The sequence below is a fragment of the Lucilia cuprina genome, chromosome 4 (assembly GCF_022045245.1).
Source record: "Lucilia cuprina isolate Lc7/37 chromosome 4, ASM2204524v1, whole genome shotgun sequence".
NCBI classification, from domain to species: domain Eukaryota; kingdom Metazoa; phylum Arthropoda; class Insecta; order Diptera; family Calliphoridae; genus Lucilia; species Lucilia cuprina.
Genome location: NC_060952.1, coordinates 89,931,650 through 89,956,604, shown reverse-complemented (window position 1 = coordinate 89,956,604; position 24,955 = coordinate 89,931,650). Strand labels below are relative to the sequence as shown.

At 30.4% G+C, this 24,955-nt stretch overlaps 1 protein-coding gene across 10 annotated transcripts in view; it reads right to left on the bottom strand.

The window, feature by feature from the left end:
* The window catches only part of LOC111675522 (diacylglycerol kinase eta), a 130,973-nt gene that overhangs the window by 7,659 nt on the left and 98,359 nt on the right, over positions 1 to 24,955 (bottom strand). For 9 of the 10 annotated variants that reach the window (XM_046949025.1, XM_046949030.1, XM_046949028.1 and 6 more), the window contains 5 exons: positions 2,452 to 3,303; positions 1,829 to 2,385; positions 913 to 1,774; positions 695 to 841; positions 133 to 576 (listed from right to left, as the gene is read on the bottom strand). In XM_046949025.1, coding sequence (XP_046804981.1) covers positions 133 to 576; positions 695 to 841; positions 913 to 1,774; positions 1,829 to 2,385; positions 2,452 to 3,303 — 2,862 coding nt within the window. The remainder of the gene's footprint in view (positions 1 to 132; positions 577 to 694; positions 842 to 912; positions 1,775 to 1,828; positions 2,386 to 2,451; positions 3,304 to 24,955) is intronic. The other variant, XM_046949029.1, reaches the window with a different exon arrangement.

Genomic DNA, 24,955 nt, shown 5'->3' with positions numbered 1-24,955 from the left:
TGATTAGAGTTAAAGAAAAAGAAATCATAAGGTTACCTTAATGATGAAGCCAAACCCTCATATTTAGGCAAAGTTGTTTAAACTACACATCATACACTCAACGAATTTGGAATTTGTAAAAAACAAACTTACCTTAAAACTTTGTCGTGCTATATCGTTACCTTCCACAAATTGTGCCAAGGAACAAAAGCGTGGCGGCTCACGTATCTTCTGGTCATCGCAACGATTGTCAATTTCGAATACAATATTTTCAAAACCAAATTGTTGGGGATTGTCATCGCTGTCCATATGCACAAGACGTGGTCCACGTGGGGGTGATGAATTACGTCTACGTGGTGCTGTCGTTAAAGGATTTTTAGCTCTGGCTGGTTTGGGTGGCGGTTTAGCTGGATTGGCAACATGTTCAGAACAGAGTGTGGTAGAATCTTCGGTTATTGTATTGTCTTGCAAAGCATTGGTTATATCGTGACCCAAAACAGAACTTATATCATCCATTATACTTTCACCAGGCATATTTTCCGTTTCATCACTTGTCTCCGGTGAATCGATGTGACAAAAGTCAGCAGAATCCAAATTCTAAAGGGGTTTTAACGTTGAGATCATTATTCATTACAATTTATCAAAAGACATAATTTATACAAATTTTCATTTGTAGACTTTTGATTTTATTTGTTATATTAATATTTACACAAACCTGTAAAAAGTCTCCTAATTGCAGAGCGGGCACCGATGGTTCCTGTTTGTCGAATATTTCAGAACCTACACTGATTTCCTCATTACTAATGGCTGACAAAACATCACTGCCATCTATTGGTAATTCCTCAGAACAGGAGCATTCATCCTATTATTAAAATGAAAACAATTAAATGTGTTATTAAATAAATGATAATTTTCTTAAATTGGGAAACATACAGTATTCCCATCTGTATCGATTATGGTTATATTTTCACTTGTATACACATTATTAGGATCTTTAGGGTTTGTATTATTATTGCTGGGTACCTGTAGCTGGCAAGTGTGTATCAATGGTCCTGCATCAGGGACTTTATCTTCCTCATCCAATGATTCTTTCTGCTTATTCAGCTCACGACTCATGTAGTAGTTGCGTTCGAACACTTCAATGGGCCGATAGTCGGACAAAGGATCAACCATATGTTCACTGGTTATAATGGGTACTTTTAGGAAATTTCTTTCAGTTGGAGTGGTGACACCTTCGCTGCCAGGCGATAAACGATTACCAGCATCGTCAATATTGGCCCCACCACTCAAAGACATGCGATGTATTTTGTAAGTGGTCTCTCCATTGGCATTTTCCTCCTGTTCCTGTATGACTTCCGGTACGCCCGAACTGCGGCGACTATCGGCAAATTGTCTGGGTACTGGCAAACTGATGGTATTAAAGAAGTGCTCATCCATAGATTCACGTCGTGTATCCGGTAAGGGTGATATGCATGTTAGACGTGAGGTTTCCATGGTGGGTGATATAATGTTAATGGGTGGTATTATGGGTAATGGTGAGGTGCAGGGTGTAGAATCACTGGATGTGGTAGTGGGTATCTTCAAGGCTTCAAAGGGGGTAACGGACAGACGGCGCTGATAGCGTTTCGGACGGCCAGGTTCAGAATGTTCAACAACATTATACATGGCACGCTTAACACTATTAGCACGACTTTGTAAGGCCTCCCGTTCGTTGCCCCGAAGAGAGCGGCTATTGCGTCGCTCTTGAAGATTTAGTTGATCCTTTTCGTTTTTCTCAATTGATATGTTTGGATTTCTAAAAAAAGAATACCATTAATATGTTAAAGCTTAAGATATCTTCGATACTAACAATAACGATGTAGATGAGGCTGAGGGTACTGGTGAACTGGGTGCTGATTTTGCTATAATGCTACTAATGGTGGCAAATAAATCATCACCACTATGTGAACCATTCTCTTCCTCCTTTAAGGCATCCAACAACATATTAAGTTTTTGCCTTAAAATGTCACACTTTACTGTCAATTGATCGTCTTCTTTACGATGTTCACACATGCGTTCCAATAAATCATCTATAGTTTCGCAAAGTGTTTTTGTAGCCGACATTAATGTGGGTAAATCATCGGTTTCCACAATGGAGCGTAAATTTTCATTGGCCGCTGTAACCATGCCGGTTAAAAGTGCTTCCTGTTCCGAGGACAAAGACATTTTGGGTACTTTTGGTTGCATAGAAATGGCTTTTTCAAAAACCATAATACTCCAACGGTCTAACATTTTAGTGCTAGCAGTTTCATAGCGTTCCAATATTTGTGGTAAGTGGGCATCATCATCACAAGATGAGCCCCAACCCAAGACACGGGCCAAGTCATTGCCGGTACCCAAAGGTAAAACTGCTACTTGACATTGTTTCTAGGGAATTGGAAATAAATTTCTTATAATACATTTAATAAAAAGTTTTTTTTATATCCAACTTACATGCATGCTAAAACGATCGATTTCACTTAATACCCAACCCACCGAACCATCTCCGGAACACACTAATATGCGAAACATTTCGAAATGACGAAAAAGTCTTAAACCCAAACCGGGACCAGTTGAAATTAAATCAAATACTTGTGCTGGATTCAAAAGTTGTTTAAAGCGTCTTAAAAATTTAACACCCTGATTGTCTCCAGATTTGGAATTCACAAAAACCAGTAATGGAGAAAAATTCCCCTTTGGACTGACCACATCCCAAGAATCATCATTGCCTATGGAATGTACACAGGTGGGGGGCACCACCGACAGCTTGGCTGGACCCATGGGACAAGCAATGGCCACATTAGGACGACAAGCCACATGCACCGTGGTACGACACCACAAACAACGCCAGTCTTGTAAACGCAAAACTGAACCACATGTCTTCTTACACACGGCACAGTTAGATGATACCGGTAAATTGCCCTCCATCCATTGATGGGGCATTACTATGCTACCCTCTCTATCCTCTATAATATCCTTACCCACCGTCGCCAGTGTGGTCCATTTGCAATTAGCTATTGCTTTGGCAGCACAACGTTTGTGTACTTTACACTTACACACCTCACACGAGAGTCCATGTGATGTTACTCCGGAGAGTGCATCTCTGCAAACATTACAGTATGTGGGTCGGGCATGTGAGGTAGCATACCAATGATGATGATTTGCAAATATATCATGTTGTTCGATAAAGAAACTATCACCTCGTGACCTCGGTGGTATTGAGGCTGATTTCAGTGATCCTAACCAGTCTTCCATTTCGCGTCGAGTTTCGGCACACAGTACTAATGAACGAGTGGGTGTTATAACCTGTAAATATAAGAAAGGAAAGAAATTGGATTAAGTTTTCGAAATTTTAAGGATTATATTTTGATGCTAATTGAGGTTTTTATTTGTAATCGCTACAGTGTCAATATCTAATGTTTTGCTTAAGGACAGTTTAATTAATTTGTTTTAAATTTTTTTTATGAAAACCACTATAACGACGCCTACTTGTTAATCAAAATTATAAAACATTTCTGAAAATAATTTTCAACTAAATTTTTAATAAATATATAAATAACTATTTATATCGTATGACGTTTTCACCTAAATACGCTTCAAATAAAATGCATGTTATGTTTTTGACATTGACAGACTGAGTGAGTAAGTGAATGACTTCAACTATATGTGGCTTTCAAGTATGATGACTAGAAGTATCTTAACCAAATGCAATGACATCATAAAAACCTTCACAGAGTAAAAACAAAATTCTAAAAATTAGAAAACCTCACCCATAAGTTGTTATATCAACTTCATGACTGTTATTTTTTATTTCTTTATTTTTTTTTCTAACAGATCATTCACTTAACAAGTACCTCAACATACCATTACCATCACGTCAAGATATACTGGAGGCAACATATGTCATTATTGTCAACCAACTAGGTTTCAATATTTCTTGTTGGATGAATAATAAAACGACGTATATTTTTGTATATAAATTTCGTTTTATCCATAATAAAAAGAGACATTTTTTGCAATAAATTATTTATGAATAACTAGCACAACATGTACTAAATGACAAAAAAAGAAAATACTTAAAAAACTATATATATATAAGTTTAAGAGGAAAGACTACATGAAATGTTTATTTTGCCTGACTTTATGATATTGTGTTCAATATAAACTGAGTTTTTTTTCGCCAATATTCCTATGACAACTAGATATAATGATGATTATATCATAAAGTGCATTTACACAATATTAGTGAAGTATTGTGAATAATAATAAAAAAAATGTTTATATGCACAAGAATAAAATCCGTAAGGTATGAAAAAGGTCAAGTGATGACAACATATATACATACTTCAAATTGAACTTGAAAATGATAGCATGTATGTAAATGTAAAAATTAAAAAAGCAAAATATAACGTTATAAGTACTAGTTCTAAAGGGAAAATGAAGACTCATTAAGACTTAAGCAAAAATTCATAGTGGGGCATGATAGATCTTAACCTTCGTGAGAAAGGTATGCCATTCCGTTTGTAATTTCTTCAGGTCCCATAAAGTATATATATTCAGGATTCTTATAGGTAGCGGAGTCGATTACGACATGTCTGTCTGTACGCGAGTAGCCTTATCTCATGGTGGTACTCTTACAACCACTGGGTGAGTATAATAAACAACTCACCACTCTCCCCTTGTGTATTTTACACGAAGGTCGCCATTTCTGTATATGGTCCATGTACAAGCACTTTGCTCAAGTACTTGAGCTATCTAATCTCTGACCGTTCTTTAACTTTCGAGATGTAAAACATCGCTTCCGTTTACAAGCACACAGATGTGATGGCCTCTGTTGAGTCGGCAACAGCACCTAGAGAAGTATGCGGTACACTGAAGTGCGAATCCGTCAAATAAGACGAGACTTTGTTCCTACTCACAGCGACACACTGTGGTAATTCTGGTATGAACAGAGTTTCTTTTGAACATGCCTTTCATACATCATCATTTAAGCCAGTACACTTCTCAATTATCCGACACATTCATAAGAGAAATATATACGACACATCCATCTACGTCCATCACGTATCAAATACAATTGACACCAACTTATTTCCAACGCTTAGTTCCACAGTCTGTGGGGTATCTGTTGTTTTCGGCAACAGTAACGAACTTATCCCGTCTGTCTATCCGTCTTTGCGGCTACGTGTTTGTTAAAATGAGTTTTTAGAAATCCCCAGACATCTGCGAGATTCGAATCTTTAATAATATTGTTAGACATGTTTTCGAGAAGATCGCTATTTAAAATAATCAAAATCGGTCGATAAATAACGAAGATATAAGCAGAGTGAAAGAAGCTTTAATGTGTCGTTATTAGCTATAAGCATGAAATAAAGTAGCATTGACTAGATGGGAACCCATAAAATTGAACTTTTTGTATAGTTTTTCTTTCATCTAAAGGTAAATTTTTAAATTTTTAGAAAGTTGTATCTAAAACAAGTTAAATGTATAGTCGGGCGTAGCCGACCATATGATACACCAGTCAGTATGTATGTTAAAAATGGGGATTATTCAAAAAAATAAAGCATTTGGTTTGTTTTTTAACTTTATTTCGGAATATTTTTACTTTTTTTTTTGGCAAAAAAAGAGATTTTTAAGAGGGCCCAAAGGAGTAGGGCAAAATATGGCCTTATCCTTTAAAATGTTGGTAGGGGGAGTTAAGTCTTCTTCAATATTATTTATGTAGAATTTAAAAGTGTTATTAGTGTTTGTAAGTGAATTTTGACCTTAAAGTCATTTTCTAAAGGGGAGTTTGTATGGGGGATAGGGTCAAATGAAGCCCGATCATTACAAAAATCGGTAGTGTCATTTAAAGTTCTATAAAACTAAGTTTTGTCGACTTTTGTTAACATAATAGATCATTAAAGTTAATTATAAGCCAAAAGGCTCTATTTGGGGGGTACGGTTGTATGGGGGCTAGTCGAAATAATGGACCGATTTTAACCATTTTCAATAGGCTTCGTCCTTGGGTCAAAAGAAGCGTGTGTGCCAAATTTCATCCAATTATCTTGAAAATTGCGACCTGTACCTTGCGCACAAGGTTTACATGGACAGCCAGCCAGCCAGCCAGACGGACGGACATAGCTTAATCGACTCAGAAAATGATTCTAAGCCGATTGGTATACTTTAAGGTGGGTATTGGACGAATATTTTTGTATGTTACAAACATCAGCACAAACCCAATATACCCTCCCCACTAAAGTGGTGTAGGGTATAAAAATGTTGGGCAAGTAATAACCTATAAAAGAGACTTTTTTATACTGGCTGTTTTTTAAGAGGGTGCAGGAAGATTCTATGATTTCTTCATGGAAAAATTCTGGTGGCAATATTGCATTTCTGAATTATCGATCGTTTATCAACTTATATTGGTTCCATTGTCAGACCATAAAGAACAATCTACGGAATGACATACACCTAACAAGTGTTTAACCTGAAAACCAGTGATACTGTGTGGATCCCGAAGGAACCTTAACCACCTATAGTACCAGATTATCTGGTATTCTTGTTAGACCCCATGTCAAATCATTCCAAGGAAAGGCCAGGATTATAATTTTGCTACAAATTTCAGTAAGTCTAATACTCTCTCACTACAGTGGTGTTGGGTATAAATATGGTTGTGTATATTTACCCCCTTATTCATAAACAGCATTTAATTTTATAAAAGGTTTATAAAACAAAATGTCCATACAAAATTTGATTTATAAATCGTTTATTAAATAAAAATTTCTTTATGGATATGCGGGTTAGACTATAGAGGATCTTAATCTGATGTTTGTAACGCACAATAATATTGATCCTATTGGTCCACTTAAAAGTATACCAATTGGCTCAGAATCATTTTCTGAGTCGATTTAGCCATTTCTGTCCGTCTGTCCGTCTGACTTTGAAATCAAACTACAGGTTGCAATTTTGAAGATTATTCAATGAAATTAGGGACATGATCTTCTACTGTACTTAGGTCAAGGCCTATTGAAAATGGTTAAGATTGGTGCATTATTTCACCTAGCCCCTATAGAACTGAACTGCCGAATAGGGCTTGTAAACCTTGTAATCAAACTAAAATTTTGGAGATAGTTCAAAGAACTTTGGCATGTGATCTTTTATGGTACCGTAGACGAAGCCTTTATTTCATCTATCCCCCATACAACTCAACCCGCCGAATGGGGCTTTTAAGTTCATAATTAAGTTTAATATACTCATATCTCGACAAAAAGCTGCAAAACAAAGTTCTATACTAGACATGATGACCTTCACGAATTCCATAATAATAGGTCCTCATATGACCATCAAAATTTTACTTAAATGTTCACAAGATGTTTAAAATTCATAACTATTTTCAAATTTTTAAATTACTTTATTGGTTTAAATGACATTTTTGAGAGTTGTAAAGTAATCATTCAGCATTGTGATTATTTCTATCATTGACTTTATTGATTTTAAATAAATTTTTAACCAAACTAATTATTTCATTAGATAAGGTTAGGTTACATTTAATGAAAAATATATTTCTCACAAATTTCATAATCGATTGGATATCATTTATAGGTGCAAAACTTGCTTGATACAACTAATTTCATAATTCGAACGTATAATCTCTGTTGGATAATTTCGCCTCACCAGACCCTGTATGAATACTATTTATTTCAAACGCTGCAGAATGTAATTATTCAAATTTAATGTTCCATTAATAAACATTTACCAGACATAGTTTCTTAGCAAATGTACACAAAACAATTTCTTGTTTTCATATTCAACAATGACTCTAAAGGAATTCCATTCTTATTTAAGTAATTAAATAAAAATTACAAACAAATGACTTATCTAAGTTGTTGATGTGTATACAAACACATAATTGTCTTTTAAACCATTTGCAATATTTTCGCTTCATTACAATTTCAGTAATTTAAAAACTTTACCATAAAACATCTACTTTTATTTCAATATAAAACTATGTATGTTATGTGACCTTTCCATAACAATTAATTTTTAATTTTATAATCGAATACTACTATTCGATCTTAATCTTTCTTTTTTCTCAAATTTCTTACTTTTCTCTGTATTAGTTTTTTTCGTTGACCCCACATTGACCGCATATGTTAAACTATTCACATGTTATAACAAACGGCATGTGTGTGTAGTGCCAAAGGATATTTTATTGGCATGTGTGTGTGTGCTCTTAAAAGGACGTGTGAATGTGCTCTCTATGGTTTATTGTATACTTTACGGTTGTTTTGTTTTAAATCAACAATAATAAACAGCATGCTTATGTGACCTTTGGTCAACATCATCAACAAATACAATAAAAACCTCATCATCTTCGTCAACATTGTTATAATTACAAGAGTAGCATAGAAGCAAGAACAAATATTAAAGAAATCTCATTATAGTTTATACTTTTGACAATATGAATTAATAGCAGTCCATAATACTTGCTATATAGGTAAAAACTTAAACAAGGATATTGTTACCCTACATACATACATGTATATAACATTAATTAAGGTGGGAAATATTTTAAAATATATTTTTTTTTTCTTTTTTGACTGATTACAAGGTATTTGTTTAAGTTAATGTTATTTTTTTTTTACATGGTTTTATTTTGCACAAACATGCTGGTATATCAGCCAATATTATGTTGCATTATAGTTTACAAAATAATTGCTTCATTTTGTTGCAGAATTGTATCACAAGCTAAACATGACTGGTTTAAAACAGGATGTTTTTAGTATATGTGATTAAAGTTGTATGTGTATATTTCGTTGGCTATGTGGGTGTGTGTGTTAGTGAGTAAATAGGTTTGTCAGGATATCCTATGAATTATGTGTGCACTTTATGTAATTTTTTCAGGGTTTATGTTGCTGTACATTTAAGGAAGATGTTGAAATATAACTTAATAAAGCTGAGAATTGATTAATTGCTTATTAATTTGTTACTGCTGTTTGACAAATTGACGTAATTGCAATAAATAAGACCTTGAAGCTATATAACCTAGATTACTATAAATGTAGTTTTTGTAATGGTTTTTGTGCATATGCTTGTAACATTCTATGTCGCTATGTCTGTCCATCCATCTGTCTGTCTGTCCGTCTGTCTGTGCGTTAATGTAAACTTTTTGCTTACGCTCTAGGTCACCTGGAAGCTAAATAACCTCATAACACCATAAATGTAGTTTTGGGATGGTTTTATGCATTTGTGCTAATGCTTGTAACATACTGAGTCGATTAAACTATGTCCGTCCGTCCATTAATGTATATTGGACACATTGGCAAGCCATCAGACGTGCCTGATCGCATACTAGACACAGAATGTGTTTGAATGCAAATACTAATAAGAATACGTTGCTACACGGATGGATTGAAATTGGAGGCCTGCTTCCCAGCTTCCACGCAGAAGTTCGAGCAATAACGAAGTTTGTAAATTGGATTATAAAAAATATGGTGCCCACGTTAATATATTTAAAGACAGACAGAAAATGATATTAGGTAATAAAGTTAAATCTAAGAGAGCTTTTACTAAACACTCTCACAGAGGTGAATCATCAGGATATTCGGGAGCAAATGCCAATGAAGCAGCCAATATATTAGCTTTAAAATACTAGCAAAGTGATAAAATTCATCACTTAAAATTTACGACACAAAAAATATAATACTCTTAAAAATATTGAATGTTACTAACACCATGACAAAGTACTTAAATAATTAGATGAATTCATCGAATTTGATAACTTTTTGTTCTCTACAAACAGCAATCAATGTGCCATTGAATTGAAAATTAACATGAATTGTTATTCTCAGTAATATCAGGCACCATTGTCAATGTAGTTTTATTATGGAAAAAAAGGATTTATTTCGGTTATTGTTATGAATATTAATTGTTATTTATAATATCTTATATTCATGGTAATTGTTTGAAAGGCGGAATAAAAGTATTCATTCAAATTGTTAAAAATAATTATTCATAAAAAATTGTGGTGATAAAAAGTAAATACAAAATAATTACTAGCTTGGGTTTTATTTGGAATGAAATAATTTTCTGCACATCTGTTGTGACGAATTTTTATACCCTACACCAACACCCAAAAATATTGGTCCTACATCTACCTTAAAGTATACCAATCGGCTCATAATCACCTTCAGAGTTGATTTAGCGTTGTCCGTCTGTCTGTATGTATGTGTGTCCATACCTTGGGTGCACTTTACAGGTCGCAATTTTCAAGATAATTTCGCGAAATTTGGCACATACTCTTCTTTTGGTACAAGAACGAAATCTGTACATCAATTCGTTTAGTTCCCATACAACCGTACCTTACATATAGAGCCTTTTTGCTCATTATTCGTTATATGTTTTATTATGTTAACAAAAATCTGCGAAATTTAGTTTTATAGAACTCTCAATAACAATACCAATTTTTTGAGAGACCGGGCATAATTTGTCCCCATACAAACTCATCTTCAGCAAATTACTTGAAAGTCAAAATTCAATAATAAATACTTCCTTTATATTTTTTATTTTGTAGTGAAAAAATCTTCTTTTTAAATTTATGTTTGATCAAATGAAATGTTTAGGTTTGGTTGAAAAAATATTGCATCAAAAAATATTGCCATATCACTACGAAATAGCTAACCCCTCTCCACATGCTCTACATTCACCTGAATCCGCACTTCTAATTTTTTACTGATGTGCTCTGAATCCTATGTGTCTGTTCACAATATGTACCATCTTACTAAACTCAGACTTGCTCAATCTTATTAGGAGATTTCTCGCCTTGCTCTTATCTGTTTCACCCTATAGTATATTGTTTGTTCTGCCAATTGTTTCATTGTTCTCAAGGGCCTCATGGGATTCTCTTACTAATACCCAAGCAGCATGTACTATAAACTCCCTGAAGTAGTTTGATATTACATTTTTTGTTCAAAGAAGTTTACCACATTATTAAAGCTTAAGGTAGAATTGGTTAAATTGCACTTTTATAAAGCCAATTTGTCATAATAGGATTAAGACACCATTTCATGCCTACAGTTTTCATACAGCATTTATCATCTATGTGGTGTCTACATTTTAATTTCCGGTCATTAAATATTGAAAATCTTCTAAAAACTAAATTAATTTCCTGAATTACTGAAATATCTCAATAAAACTAAATATCATACAATTTTACAATTTCAAACCACAAAGAGAAATAATTATCTTGTTAAATCAATTTAAATATAATGAAGTATTTACAATTCATTTGATATGTACAATAAATGAATAAATATGGAATCATTCATGTCACAGATGTATGGATATTATAAATTTAATATTAGCCCGAAGAGATTTTCGAAGCAAATTTAAATAAAGTCATTAAGAATATTTTTTTGAAATTATCAATTAAGAATATTTTTTTTTGAAAAATTATTTACATATTTTTTGAAGTTACTTGAAGTTATTACACAATTTAGTATAATAAATAATTCAGGAAAGAAAAGTAAATTAAATCATGGTAAATGTATATGAATGTCTATTTGCTTTCATATGTATGTGTCAAGTTTATATGTTTTTCCGGCATAAACTTTTAATGATTTTTATTATTCACTTTTTTTACGTTTCTTATTTTTCTTGTATTTAATTAAAATTTTCATGTTTTGCTGAGGTTTACTTTTGCTGAGGTTTACTATTGATACATTAAATGAAACAAGCCACGGCTGTTGTTTATTGCATCCATTATAAACTTAATTTTTTAAAAGTTGTTTGATTTCAAATATTTACCATGCAAATAAAAGTTTTACAAAGTTTTACATATTGCATAATAAACTAGGGTTTTCATTTAATAAACAATTTTATTACTTAATTCAATGAAGATATATATAGGTTTTAATTTAAATTACATTACAGACATTACTTTAATAGTTTTGCAAAAACAAATATAAAAATTTTAATCAAATTTGAGAATAGAAACATTTTGTAAAAATACATTTTTAAAAAGAAGAACTAAAGTAAATAATATTGTAACACAAATACTTATAAAGAAAACTTAACACAAATTTAACAAACAAATAATTAAACGTATTTTCCAACATCATTACTTTCACCTTCACTTGCTTTTAACAAGCAATGTTATTTATGCATCCCTAAGGTATGCAACACATTTAGTTATTACAACATATCCACTTTATAACTGGAAAGTTCAATGCAGCGTATGATTGTTAGTTGGAAAACAGAATATTAATACGTAGTGTTTCACTACTAAAGAAATTCTCATGTTATTTATACTTAAGTGGAGAGGGTATTATGCGTTTGTAGTGATGTTTGAAACATTCAAAAATATTGCTCCTACATGCAGTCTAAAGTATACCAATCGCCTTAGATTTATATCTGATGTCCGTCCATCCGTGTGTGTGACCATGCAATTCCTGTTGGTACGCTACGCCTGTTCGATTGGCCCGCATTGGAAATAGTTTAAGATGGTTAAAACTTACTTTTATATAAAAATAAACGATACTGTAGATTTATGTCCGTCCATCCGTGTGTGTGACCATGTAATTCTTGTTAGTACGATACGTGTCGTATAACCTCTTCGATTGACCCGCATTGGAAATAGTTTAAATCGGTCCATTATTTCTCTAAAGGGCTTATGAGCTAATAAATATTTTGAAATATTTTTGTATTTCTCTAAAAATAAACGATACTGTACATTTACGTAGGTAATGTTCGGATTCATGAGATTCTAGCCCTCACACCAAGACACTTTCAGAAAGTAAGTGGATGTTAAAAATTCTATTGTAGTCTCGAGTATTATGATGATGTTTTGTACACAAAAAATCACTCTAATAAAACTTATTTGTATAGGCCCATATTAGTCTCTTTCTCCATATAACTTCCTCTTTATAGAAATTCTTATTTTTTTCAATAAATTGTTATGCCCGACTATACATTCTTACTTGTTTCATTTGTTAAAAAGTTTTCAATATTAAAATGAATATATGGCCAGAACTGACAGTGTTTTTTTTTTTTCTGTTGAACTATAACCAAAACAGAAAAATAAACTTTTACATTTATAAATTGTTAAAATATTTTAGAATTATGATAAAAATTAATTCTATATTATTAACATAATCACTGGTGTAGGGTATCATGTGATCGGTTATGCCCGACTATACATTCTTAATTGTTTCATTTGTTAAAAAGTTTTCAATATTAAAATGAATGTATGGCCAGAACTGTCAGTGTTTTTTTTCTGTTGAACTACAACTAAAACAGAAAAATAAACTTTTTACATTAATAAAGTTTTCGAATTTTTATGTTTTTTAAACCGTGTATTATGAAAAAAAGAGAAAACATGGCCGTTTAAAAATTTCATTTTAAATGTGTGAATATTGTTGGTAAGGCGAAAATGTAGTTTCCTTTTAAATCTATATAAATGAAGTTTATTTAAGAGAAATTCATGTAAATTCTCTAAAGTAGTTTTAAATCTTAGGATTATGGTTTTTCTACCACGAAAATGGTTTATACTGATGTTTGTAAAGTATAAAAATATTTACCATTTAATCAACTTAAATTATACTTTTTTTTTAATTATTTTCTATTTGACTTTGTTCGCCTTGTGTGTGTCAGTCCATCCATCGTTATTTTGAAAAAAAAAAAAAAAAAAAAAAAAATTAATGAAATTTGGTACATGATCTTCTACTGAAATGTTCGTCCCTTCTGTTGGTCGGTCTACCCTTTTAAACTAACATCCATCCTGGTAATCAAACTTCTGATCGCGATTTTGAAATTAATTGAATGAAATTTTATACATAATCTTCTAATGAAATGGACTTTTTTTGTTAGTTTTATACAAAAATTAATTACTATTGCGAACTTCGTAACGATCTTACAAATTTTGAACGTAAAATGAACAAAATGCTTGATTTTAAAATTTTTCACATAACTTGTGTATGATTAGGCACTTCTCTCCCTCTACTTTCTTACTTGTTATACATTCTACTTTTTTTCTTTCTACCCCTAACCAAGTCTTAAAATTCATATTTATATCGAAAACATTTTTAAAAATTGTTCAAGTGAAATATTTTTATGTTTTTATTATATCACAAAGAAAAAGGAAAAAACAATAAAACGGCTTCAATATTACATTAGATTTTTATTGCCAAAAATTCATACAAACAATACAATAAATAAATTTATTAAAAGGTCAAAGGACACGTGTTTTTCTTTTATTTTAACAACTGTATAATAGTCGTTGCTCATATATCATTTCAGTTTTAACAAAACAAAAATTTCTTAACAAAAATGCAGTAACAAATTCTGTTTGCAAAGTTTAAACATAAGTTTGCCTTGAATTTCACAAGAAACAGATAAAAATATTTATGTGCTTTTATCTGGTAATTCAGGTTATGAATTTAAACAGAAATTTAAAATTAAATCGTAACTAATGAAAATATACAATTTTATGTGCTATTATCTGGTAATTCAGTTTAGTTTAAAAATTAATTTTAATACTCATAATTATAGTTTTTAAACTAAAAACTACTATCTCTTAAACATTAAGTTTCTTTTATTTATATTATTGCAGGTTTATTACACAATTTTTCATATAAAATTTTGTGCTATAAAACTTTGATTAATTGTTATGAATAGAAATTTATAAATTAAGTGAATAAAGTTTATACTTGAAAAAAAGCAAAGATAACCTTTAAAATATGTATAGACATTTATATAAAAAATCACATAAATTATTATAATTTTGTGGTAACCTACCATAGAGTTTAGCAAAATCAAAATTTTTATAACGAGTAAAATGCAAAAAAAAAAAGATGAATTATTTGTCTGGTCTGTTAATTTTTCTATATAAATCATATTTTAGACAACATGTTGTGCAGAAAACGCAAGTGAAAATAAATATAGTGCAGCTAGTCCCACTATTGGATACCTTACACAAGCTGTATGTTTTGTACAAAACTTAGGGGGTTATTGTGTCCTTTCCCTTCACTTCATTTCCTATATAAATGGTTTTTGTATTTTGAAACATACTTATATACGAAAATATTTTAAAAATTATCATAACACAGGCAAACCCTGAGACCAAGTTTTAAATTTCTAAAAATCAGCGTTTAATCCGACTCTGGCCTCAGGTTTCATCTGGGATTTAAGATATCGTGTCCTCTTTGAGACGTTTTAATAATGCCAAAATTACTTTGTTTATAAAATGTTAAATACTGCATTAAAGTACATTCTATCAACTTTAAAATGAAAGCTTATTATAGGACATTTCATACCTTTTCTTTGAGATATTTTTACCTAGATATTTAAAACTCATGTTTTTTTTATATTTAGTGGTTTTTATACACTGTTTACTTTAGTGCGAAGGATTTTATGCTTTATAGATATTGTTTATAACGAAAAAAAGTAGGATCCATGCCTATCTGAAGACTTTTCAAATTGAATCAATATTACTTTCTTATTCGACTAAGAGACGTCTGTCTGTCCGTAAAACAAACGGATGATATCTCAGCAACTAAAACAGCTTTTAAAACAGTTCAAAAGAAGTTTCTATAGAAAAAAACGCGAATAATTGGAATATATAAGGACTGAGCAACGCTTAATTTTAATTTCAGCTCAGATTTTATCATTGTAATTTTTATGGTCTTTATGAGCTGTTATAACAGCGCCAAGATAAATGTATCTAATAACTTTATATACCACCTAAATGTTTAAAAAGTCATGGTTTTTGTTATTTAAGGGTATTATGACTTGTAAACATTATTTATACCGAACAATCTGCACCTATCTTACGATGTTCAAATTGACTCGGAATTACTTTCTGATTCAATTTAACAATGTCTATCTATTATAAAGAATTATAATACTAAAGTCAAAATTTCAATCTCTAGAAAACGATTTCTCAAATTTCAGATGTAAGTCTTATAAAGTAATTCAGAGAAACTTAATTCTTTAGAAAATTACATTGTACATCATTATTATAAATGAATAAATGAACACCTGCCGTATTGGCCTATTGATGCTATGAGAATGACATTGTTCCCACAAAATTCTCATCATCCTGGTCCTATTACAGGCACCTGTTCGGCAACAGCACCTAGGAGACATAATTGGAGGTTCGAATAAGACAAATCTATATATATTTGACAGATTTATTTCAATGACCACAAGGAGCGACTGCATAAGTAGAGAGTAACACACACAATCAAAAAAGAAAATTGACAATAAATTACAACTCAACAACGTTTCAATCATATTCAACCGACACCACTCTTTTTTCAGGCATACAACTCATGATCGCTCTTGTCCATCAGATACAAATGTTTGAAAGTACCACAGTTAAATTACATACACTACGTGGATCCCGAAGGAACCTTAACCAACAGATCAAGGAAACATGCCTCAGGAGGACATGAGTAGGGTTCCAATAAATCCTTATAGATAGATATCGAAGTAGATTATGCTATATCTGTCTGTTTGTATCATTTTCTATCTGTATGTCTGTTGAAATCAATTTTCTGAAGACCCCAGATATCATCGGGATCCAAATCTTCAAAAATTCTGTCAGACATGCAAAAATTTGAGACAACTTTAGAAAAAAGGATGAAAGGTATTAGGCAAGGGTAAATATTGAACTCTTACTTGTGTTTTATACCTTACACCACTTTATTGGGGAGGATATTATGCGTTGGTGTTGATGTTTGCCAAAAATTTACTTATAAACATTAATAAAACGATTAAATTCGACATAAATAACTTTAATGTAGACGTAAATGGGCCCATATTTATACCCTACACCACTATAGTGTGGAGGGTATTATACGTATGTGCTGATGTTTGTAACACACAAAAATATTACTCCAATACTCACCTTAAAGTATACCGATCGATTTAGAATCATTTTTTGAGTCGATTAAGACATGACCGTCCGTCTGACCGGCTGGCTGTCCATGTAAACTTTGTGCACAAGGTACCTGCCGCAATTTTCAAGGTAATTTGATGAAATTTGAACCAAGCATGTTTTTTGGCACAGGGACGAAGTCTATGGAAAATGATGATGAAATCGGTCCATCATTCACCTAGCCCCCATACAACCGTACCTCCCGATTTGGACTTTTTATGCCACATTTACGTAATGATCGGCCCTTATTTGACCCTAGCCCCCATACAAACCGCCCTTCAAAAATGTCTTAAACGTTTAAAATTGACTTGTAACTTTTCCCAAATTTACCGATGATCGGTCCATATTCAACATAAAAGTTTCTTTATGAAAAATAAAAATTTTAAAAATACACTAATGGTGTACGGTATTATATGGTCAACCTTGCCCTACTATACTTTCCTACTTGTTTTCTTTTACAAGCATTTGGGTAGATGCATTATGACCTACTCCACTGTTGTGTATAAAAATGCATAGTTTATTTGTGTATGTCAGAAGTATTTACTACATAGTGTTATAGAAATATTTAATATTAAAATAAGACTTCAGAATTTGGCTTAATAAGCAAATCCATAAATTATGTGACAAACTTTTTTGATAGCTGGCTGAAAATAGAAATGTTATATTAGTTTTATGGAATTTATTAGAAATGAAATTTGTTTTCATAGCTTTCTCTCGACAATATACGCATAAATGTATTAGGATGGCAACATTTTAGTTAGAAAATAAAATTTGAATACTTTGACCATAGAAATAAATAAAATTAAACTTTTGTGTTTATAATGGCATTAGCTTTATCAATATATAAATTAGCCAGTTAGCAGGTTAAAAAAAAAATAAAAAAATGTTAGTTATGCCATTATGTTATTTAAGTTTATATGCTACAACAAGAATCTACATACATACATGACAACTTGAATTGTTTAACTAACTGGTATTAAGTTATTTATTTATAATAGCATTAATACGACTTATGTGGTTTAATATTTTCAATACTTGTTTGTTTTTTTATTTATCGTATACATAAGTAGTAGGCGTGTATATGTATATGTATGCATATATGTATAATTTTTCGATTACAAATTTTCGTATATGTATAAGGCAAAAAAAGTTTTTTTCCCCATATTTTTGTTTCGTATTAAATTGATGTTTGATCGGATTTGCTGGTGTACATACATAGATAATGTTATATTATTTAAAACTTTTTCAATTGAAAGTAAAGTAAAACGATAAAGTTATATAAAATAAAAATATTTTTTTTTAGAGAAAAGGGGGATAAGAATTGTTTTGTGTTACAAATACAAACAAAATATGATATGTTATTTAGGGGAGAAATGCAATCAAGGGATCATTAGAAGGGCCTCATTTTTGCAGAATACTATTAGAAAATTTATGGATAAATTAGCACTATACAAAAGAAGATATAAACATATTTAGACCTATTAGTCAGGTCAAAGTCATTATACAAAGGCCAGATTCAATTAAGAAGGGAAATATTGTATTTAGAATGTTTCGAGCGTTAAAGCGATTTTCTGAAGAGGACCTCTTATGATACGCGAGTTCTATCATATATTCATATATAGTTTTGTGTTGCATAACACTTAATTTTGCAAAATTTTATCATATTTACAAAAGAATAACTTTTATGACCACTTCAAAAGTAGCACTATGTTATTTATTTTATCATTTGTGGAAGTGGTGTTTATCGACTTCAAGAGAAGCAAAAATAACGTAATAATTTTTAAGCCAAATTCACTGTATTCTACAATTTCATTTCCAAAAGAAGAACATAAAAATTACGTATAGAGAATGACTTCAGAAGCAATGAATTTGCAATAAAATAAAAAGACATCCCTCCTGTGATAATCCTGCGTAAAATCATCAATTTAACAGTTCTTTTTCAGTACTTCCATGGAGTAATCTTCTACTTTATTGGGTAATTTGGACCTATACAGAAAAAATTATCGGTAGTTTATTTTCAAATAACATGTTTTAATTTTCTTTATTTTTTATTTAAACAAACTTTAATTTGTCTTAATTATCTCGTTTTTTGAAACTGTTTGAAACTAAAGTGTAATTAATTTTTTAACTGATTAAAACAATTTTTCTGGCCTTCTTTTCTATTTTAGATTTATCTTTAATATTTTATTTTGAATTTTTGTGCTAGCAATATATATAATTCTTAAATAGTCAATATAATTTTAGGCATATAATATTCAAGTTTCTTTACAATTAATGAAACACTTTATTTGTTAAATTATGTCAATAAAGTGAAAATTTTTGAAAATGCTGAACACATTTTTAAATGTCTAGTATTCCTTTAACGTTGTGTGTAATCGATTAATAATTTGATTGTTTTAATCACCTTCTTAATTGATTTATAAAAAATTCCCTATCAAACAGTTTAATTTATTTGATTAATAAATTAATAAAAAATCAATTTTATATTTATTAAATATTTAATTTATACAATTAATGAATTAATCAATTTTTAATATTGTCTCAATTATTGACATTAATTGTTCTGATTAATTCGTTATTTGGAAAAAAATATATATTTTTACTTTTTTACAAATTTTGTAATTGATATCATCATTTTGGTTATAGGTGCAAAACTTGCTTGATACAATTATTTTGATAATTAAAACTAATTTTCAGTTTTTTCTGTGTATCCGAGCAAAAAATGGGGAAATGGCTTTGAATAATAATTACTTACCTAACAACTTACTTTTCAATCACTACTACATATGGTCTGGATTACATAGAAGTAGTCTAATAAGATGTTACTTGATGTTAATGTTATAAGATGTTAATGTGTTATATAAATACTTTCTATTTCATAAGTCATCTTGCTAGTGAAGATACATCTGCTGTATACGTCTATTCTTGTGATTTACAATGACTACTTTTTCTAATGACTTGTAATCGTTTGTGGTAAGTACTTGCCTCCAATGTCATCACCGTGTTAAAATGCTATTGTGTAAGTAAATTTTAGCATTTTAACTTCTTACATGGTAATGAAAGATTTTACTGGGATATTATTTATGTATTTTGAATACCATGTAGTCTTTATTAATATAGAATCCCAGCAAAAACTTGGTTATGACTTGTAATTGTAGCTATTTATCTATTTACAAACTTTCCAGTGGCTACTCGTTCTGATAACCTAGAAGTACTTTAATAAAGTCTTATTAATAATGAATATATATAAACAGTTTTAATTCATTTATCAGATTCTACACGATTTAAATTTGTATGTTGGACCAGCACTACTTGGACTCTTACTCACGCAGTGCATTGTGCTGGAGTTAGGAAAATAGGTTGTGGGAGGAAGGATAGAGGGAAAAATGTTTGTAGACAGTCGTATATTGTGTAAAAATATACGAGTATCGGGAATGAGATGCCTAATTTCGAAGAAACGCTTTCCATTATAGTATCGATGGAACAGTGAAATACACCCCACGATGCGAGGGTGCTTCAGTAAATCAATAGAGTTGGATATCCTACTGTCACCAATAAACACCTTTCTCATCTTTTATACTCGGTCAAGTAGCTCCAAAATAGACATCGAAGCTCATAGATTTGTATTTCATTTTTGGACGGATAAAATTGGTGTAACTAGTAAGAAGATCAGATGGAGTATACGTCTTACAACGTTTAAAAAAACCGAGACACTTGAAAACTTCCTTCGGCAGTTGGGACAGCTTAGTCCATCGGACATCGCACTGTATTTTCATGCCCAGATTAATCCCTAATATTTACATCACCTATGAATATAGATAGACCAACATTATCTGCCATACGTTTTTGTGTTGAAAAACAACATTGCGTCAAGTCGTGATTAAGCGATTTATTCATATTGCGCCTCATTGTCCCAATTTCTTGAGAGCTTTGTCTATTATAGAATAGACAGGAATGAGAGATATTACTGTCATCGGCAAAATAGTTGGAAGTTTGACAAGACCATTTATGAACATAATAAATAGGGTCAATTACTTGTAAGCGATTGTAGTAAGTATTTGCCTTCAACGCTAGAATGACAAAATCTATATATCCCTCTAATTTTCTGATGGTGGTATAAAAAAGAAGAAAATAGACAGAAGTTCTTGCAAGTTTTCCCCAGTGACAAAACTGTCATAAGTTATGCTTTTTTCAAATGTTTAAATATTTGTGTAATTTTATACAAGTTAATAAAACGTTGATACACAAAACTTGTGCGTAAAGTTTGGAAACAGATATTGTTAAGAATTTTTAAAGTGTCACAGAAAAAGCAATTTTAAAAGCTAAATATTTATTTCTTTTTTTTTACATAAAAAACATTTTAAATTAATGTTTGTGAAGACTGATTATTAAAAAACAATATTTAAGTTCTATAAATTATTCAAAAGTTATTTACCTTTATATTTTGTTTAATAGCATTAATCTTATTATACTTAAACTCAATTACATTACAATATCCAATGTAGATTTCGTTAACAAACAACCTTTTGATTAACTCAATTATAATCGTTATTATTTTTTAAATTAATTATAGTAAATATATTCAATTCATGTTCATTACTATTCTATTACTTATATCAATTGTTTTATTTTAATTTCTTTATCAATAGTCACATCTTAGTTTTCATACACTTTTCATGCAATTTTTCAAATGTCTATGATATCATTATAAATTTTATACTAATTGAAGTATATAATTGAATGAAATTCAATAGCAATTATAAAATATATATATATATATAAAACAACAATTAAGGGAGATGACATGCGGCATACGATAATATAGATAAAATTTAATCAATATATTATAATAAAAAAATATTTAGTTGATATATTGTAAATTGCATTTAAATGAAATCTTAATTAAACATTTTGTTATAAATTATATACAAATAATAATAATGTTGTTATGTGTACCAATTATTTTATTTGTTTTTGTATTTTTAGTTTATCATTGTGTGTTGTTGTGGTTTTATTAAAAATATGATTAACAGTTTTAATCCTTAATCCTTTAAATCCCTAAATAAGGTCTTTTAGTTTATTAAATAATTTACATTCTCTTTTAAAGGATATCTCGAAAAAGTTATTTTTAATTTTTAGTGAAATTATTGACAAAATTAAAAACTTTTAATTTTCTATAAATTTTAGTTATTCTTTCAAATTTTTAAAATTATTTTTGTGTTTATCTAAAAACTATGTTGATTATTTTATAAAAATTTTATTTTCTTGAGATCACCATATTGTCTGATTCTGATTTTTTTATAGACAAGCAACTATAGTGGGGAGGGTATGTTAAGTTTGTTCTGATGTTTGTAAAGCATAAAAATATTGGTCCCGCATTAATCTGAATATATACTAATCGATTCAGAATCACATTTTGAGTCAATTAAGACATACCCTTCAATCTTATCCTTTCCTCAAGTTTTTTTTTAAAAATTCGTTTTTTTTTCAATAAATTGCTAAAATACTTCGAATTTAAGGTAAAATTTACATGAAAAATTCTTTATGAAATAGAAAAAAAAAACAAGTAGGAAAGTATAGTCGGGCATGGCCGACCATATGATACCCTACACCATGAGTATATTTTTACAATTTTTACTTTTATAAAATTTTTATTTTTTGTAAAGAAACTTTTATGTTGAATATTACCATAATTCCAAAATATTTAAGCCATTTATTGATAAAAAAACTAAAATTTCTAAATGAGGCTTTATATAGGTCAAATATGGGCCGATCCTCGGTAAATTTAGGAAAAGGATATATTTCTAAATAACAGTTAGTTTTGTTGAGTTTCATTGCGATACAAATGGTTACAAGTCAATTTTAGACGTTTAAGTCATTTTTTGAAGGGGGGTTTGTATGGGGGCTAGGGTCAAATATAGGCCGATCCTTACGAAAATCTGCAGTATCATTTATACTTATATAAAACTTATTTGTACCAATTTTTAGAGACATAGCAGAATATTTGACGTAATTATAGCATAAAAAGTTCAAATCGGGAGGTACGGTTGTATGGGGGCTAGGTGAAATAATGGACCGATTTCAACCATTTTCAATAGGCTTCGTCCTTGTGCCAAAAAACATGATTGGTCTAAGTTTCATCAAATTATCTTGAAAATTGCGGCCTGTACCTTGCGCACAAGGTTTACATGGACAGCCAGCCAGCCGGACAGACGGACGGACGGACATGTCTTAATCGACTCAAAAAATGATTCTGAATCGATCGGTATACTTTAAGGTGGGTATTGGACCAATATTTTTGTATGTTACAAACATCAGAACAAACGTATAATACCCTCCCCACTATAGTGGTGTAGGGTATAATAAATTGAATTAAATTTTTAAAATATACTTATGGTGTAAGGTATAATAGGGTCGGTCATGCCCGACTATATTTTCCTACTTGTTATACCCTACACCACTTTAGTGGGGAGGGTATATTGGGTTTGTGCTGATGTTTGTAACATAGAAAAATATTCGTCCTATACCCACCTTAAAGTATACTAATCGGCTCATTCTGAGTCGATTAAGCTATGTCCGTCCGTCTGGCCGGCCGGCTGGCTGGCTGTCCATGTAAACCTTGTGCGCAAGGTACAGGCCGCAATTTTGGAGATAATTAGATGGCACGCACGCTTCTTTTGGCCCTAGGACGAAGCCTATTGATAATGGTTAAAATCGGTCCATTATTTCGATTAGCCCCCATACAACCGTACCCCCCAAATAGGGCCTTTTGGCTTATAATTAATTTAAATGATCTATTATGTTAACAAAAGTCGACAAAACTTAGTTTTATAGAACTTTAAATGACACAACCGATTTTTGTAATGATCGGGCTTCATTTGATCCTATCCCCCATACAAACTCCCCTTCAGAAAATGACTTAAAGATCAAAATTCACTTACAAATACTAATAACACTTTTAAATTCTTCATAAATAATATTGAAGAAGACTTAACTCCCCCTACCAACATTTTTAAGGATAGGGCCATATTTTACTCTACTCCCCTTTCAGCCCTCTTGTAAAAAAATTCTTTTTTTGTCAAAAAGTAAAAATACTCCGAAATAAAGTTAAAAAAACAAACCAAATGCTTTATTTTTTTAAATAATCCCCATTTTTAACATACATACTGACAGGTTGTCGGCTACGCCCTACACAGAAAAAACTGAAAATGAGTTTTAATAATCAAAATAATTGTATCAAGCAAGTTTTGCACCTATAACCAAAATAATGATATCAATTATCAAATTTGTAAAAAAATAAAAATATATATATTTTTTCCAAATAACGAATTAATCAAAACAATTAATGTCAATAATTGAGACAAGATTTAACATTGATTAATTCATTAATTGTATAAATTAAATATTTAATAAATAAAAAATTGATTTTTTATTAATTTATTAATCAAATAAATTAAACTGTTTGATAGAGAAAATTTTAAAAATCAATTAAGAAGGTGATTAAAACAATCAAATTATTAATCGATTACACACAACGTTAAAGGAATACTAGACCTTTAACAATGCGTCCAGCATTTACAAAAATTATCACTTTATTGACACAATTTAACATATAAAGTGTTTCACAAATTGTCAAGAAACTTAAATATTATATGCCTAACATTTTATTAACTATTTAGGAATTATAAGTATTCCTCGCAAAAAAAATTAAATAAAATATTAAAAAATAAAACTAAAATAGAAAAGTAGGCCAGAAACATTTTTTCAATCAACTAAAAAATTAATTGAATTAATTAAAAATTTAATCAAAATTTTATACTTATGTTTCAAACAGTTTCAAAAAACGAGATAATTAAGACAAATAAAAATTTGTTTAAATAAAAAGTAAAGAAAATTAAAACATGTTAATTGAAAATAAACTACCGATAATTTTTTCTGTGTACTATACATTCATACTTGTTTTTAATTGACTTCCTTTTAACAAAAGTATTGCGAAATTTAAATAGAAATTGGACGTTAGTTCTTTAGTTAGTTGGTTGG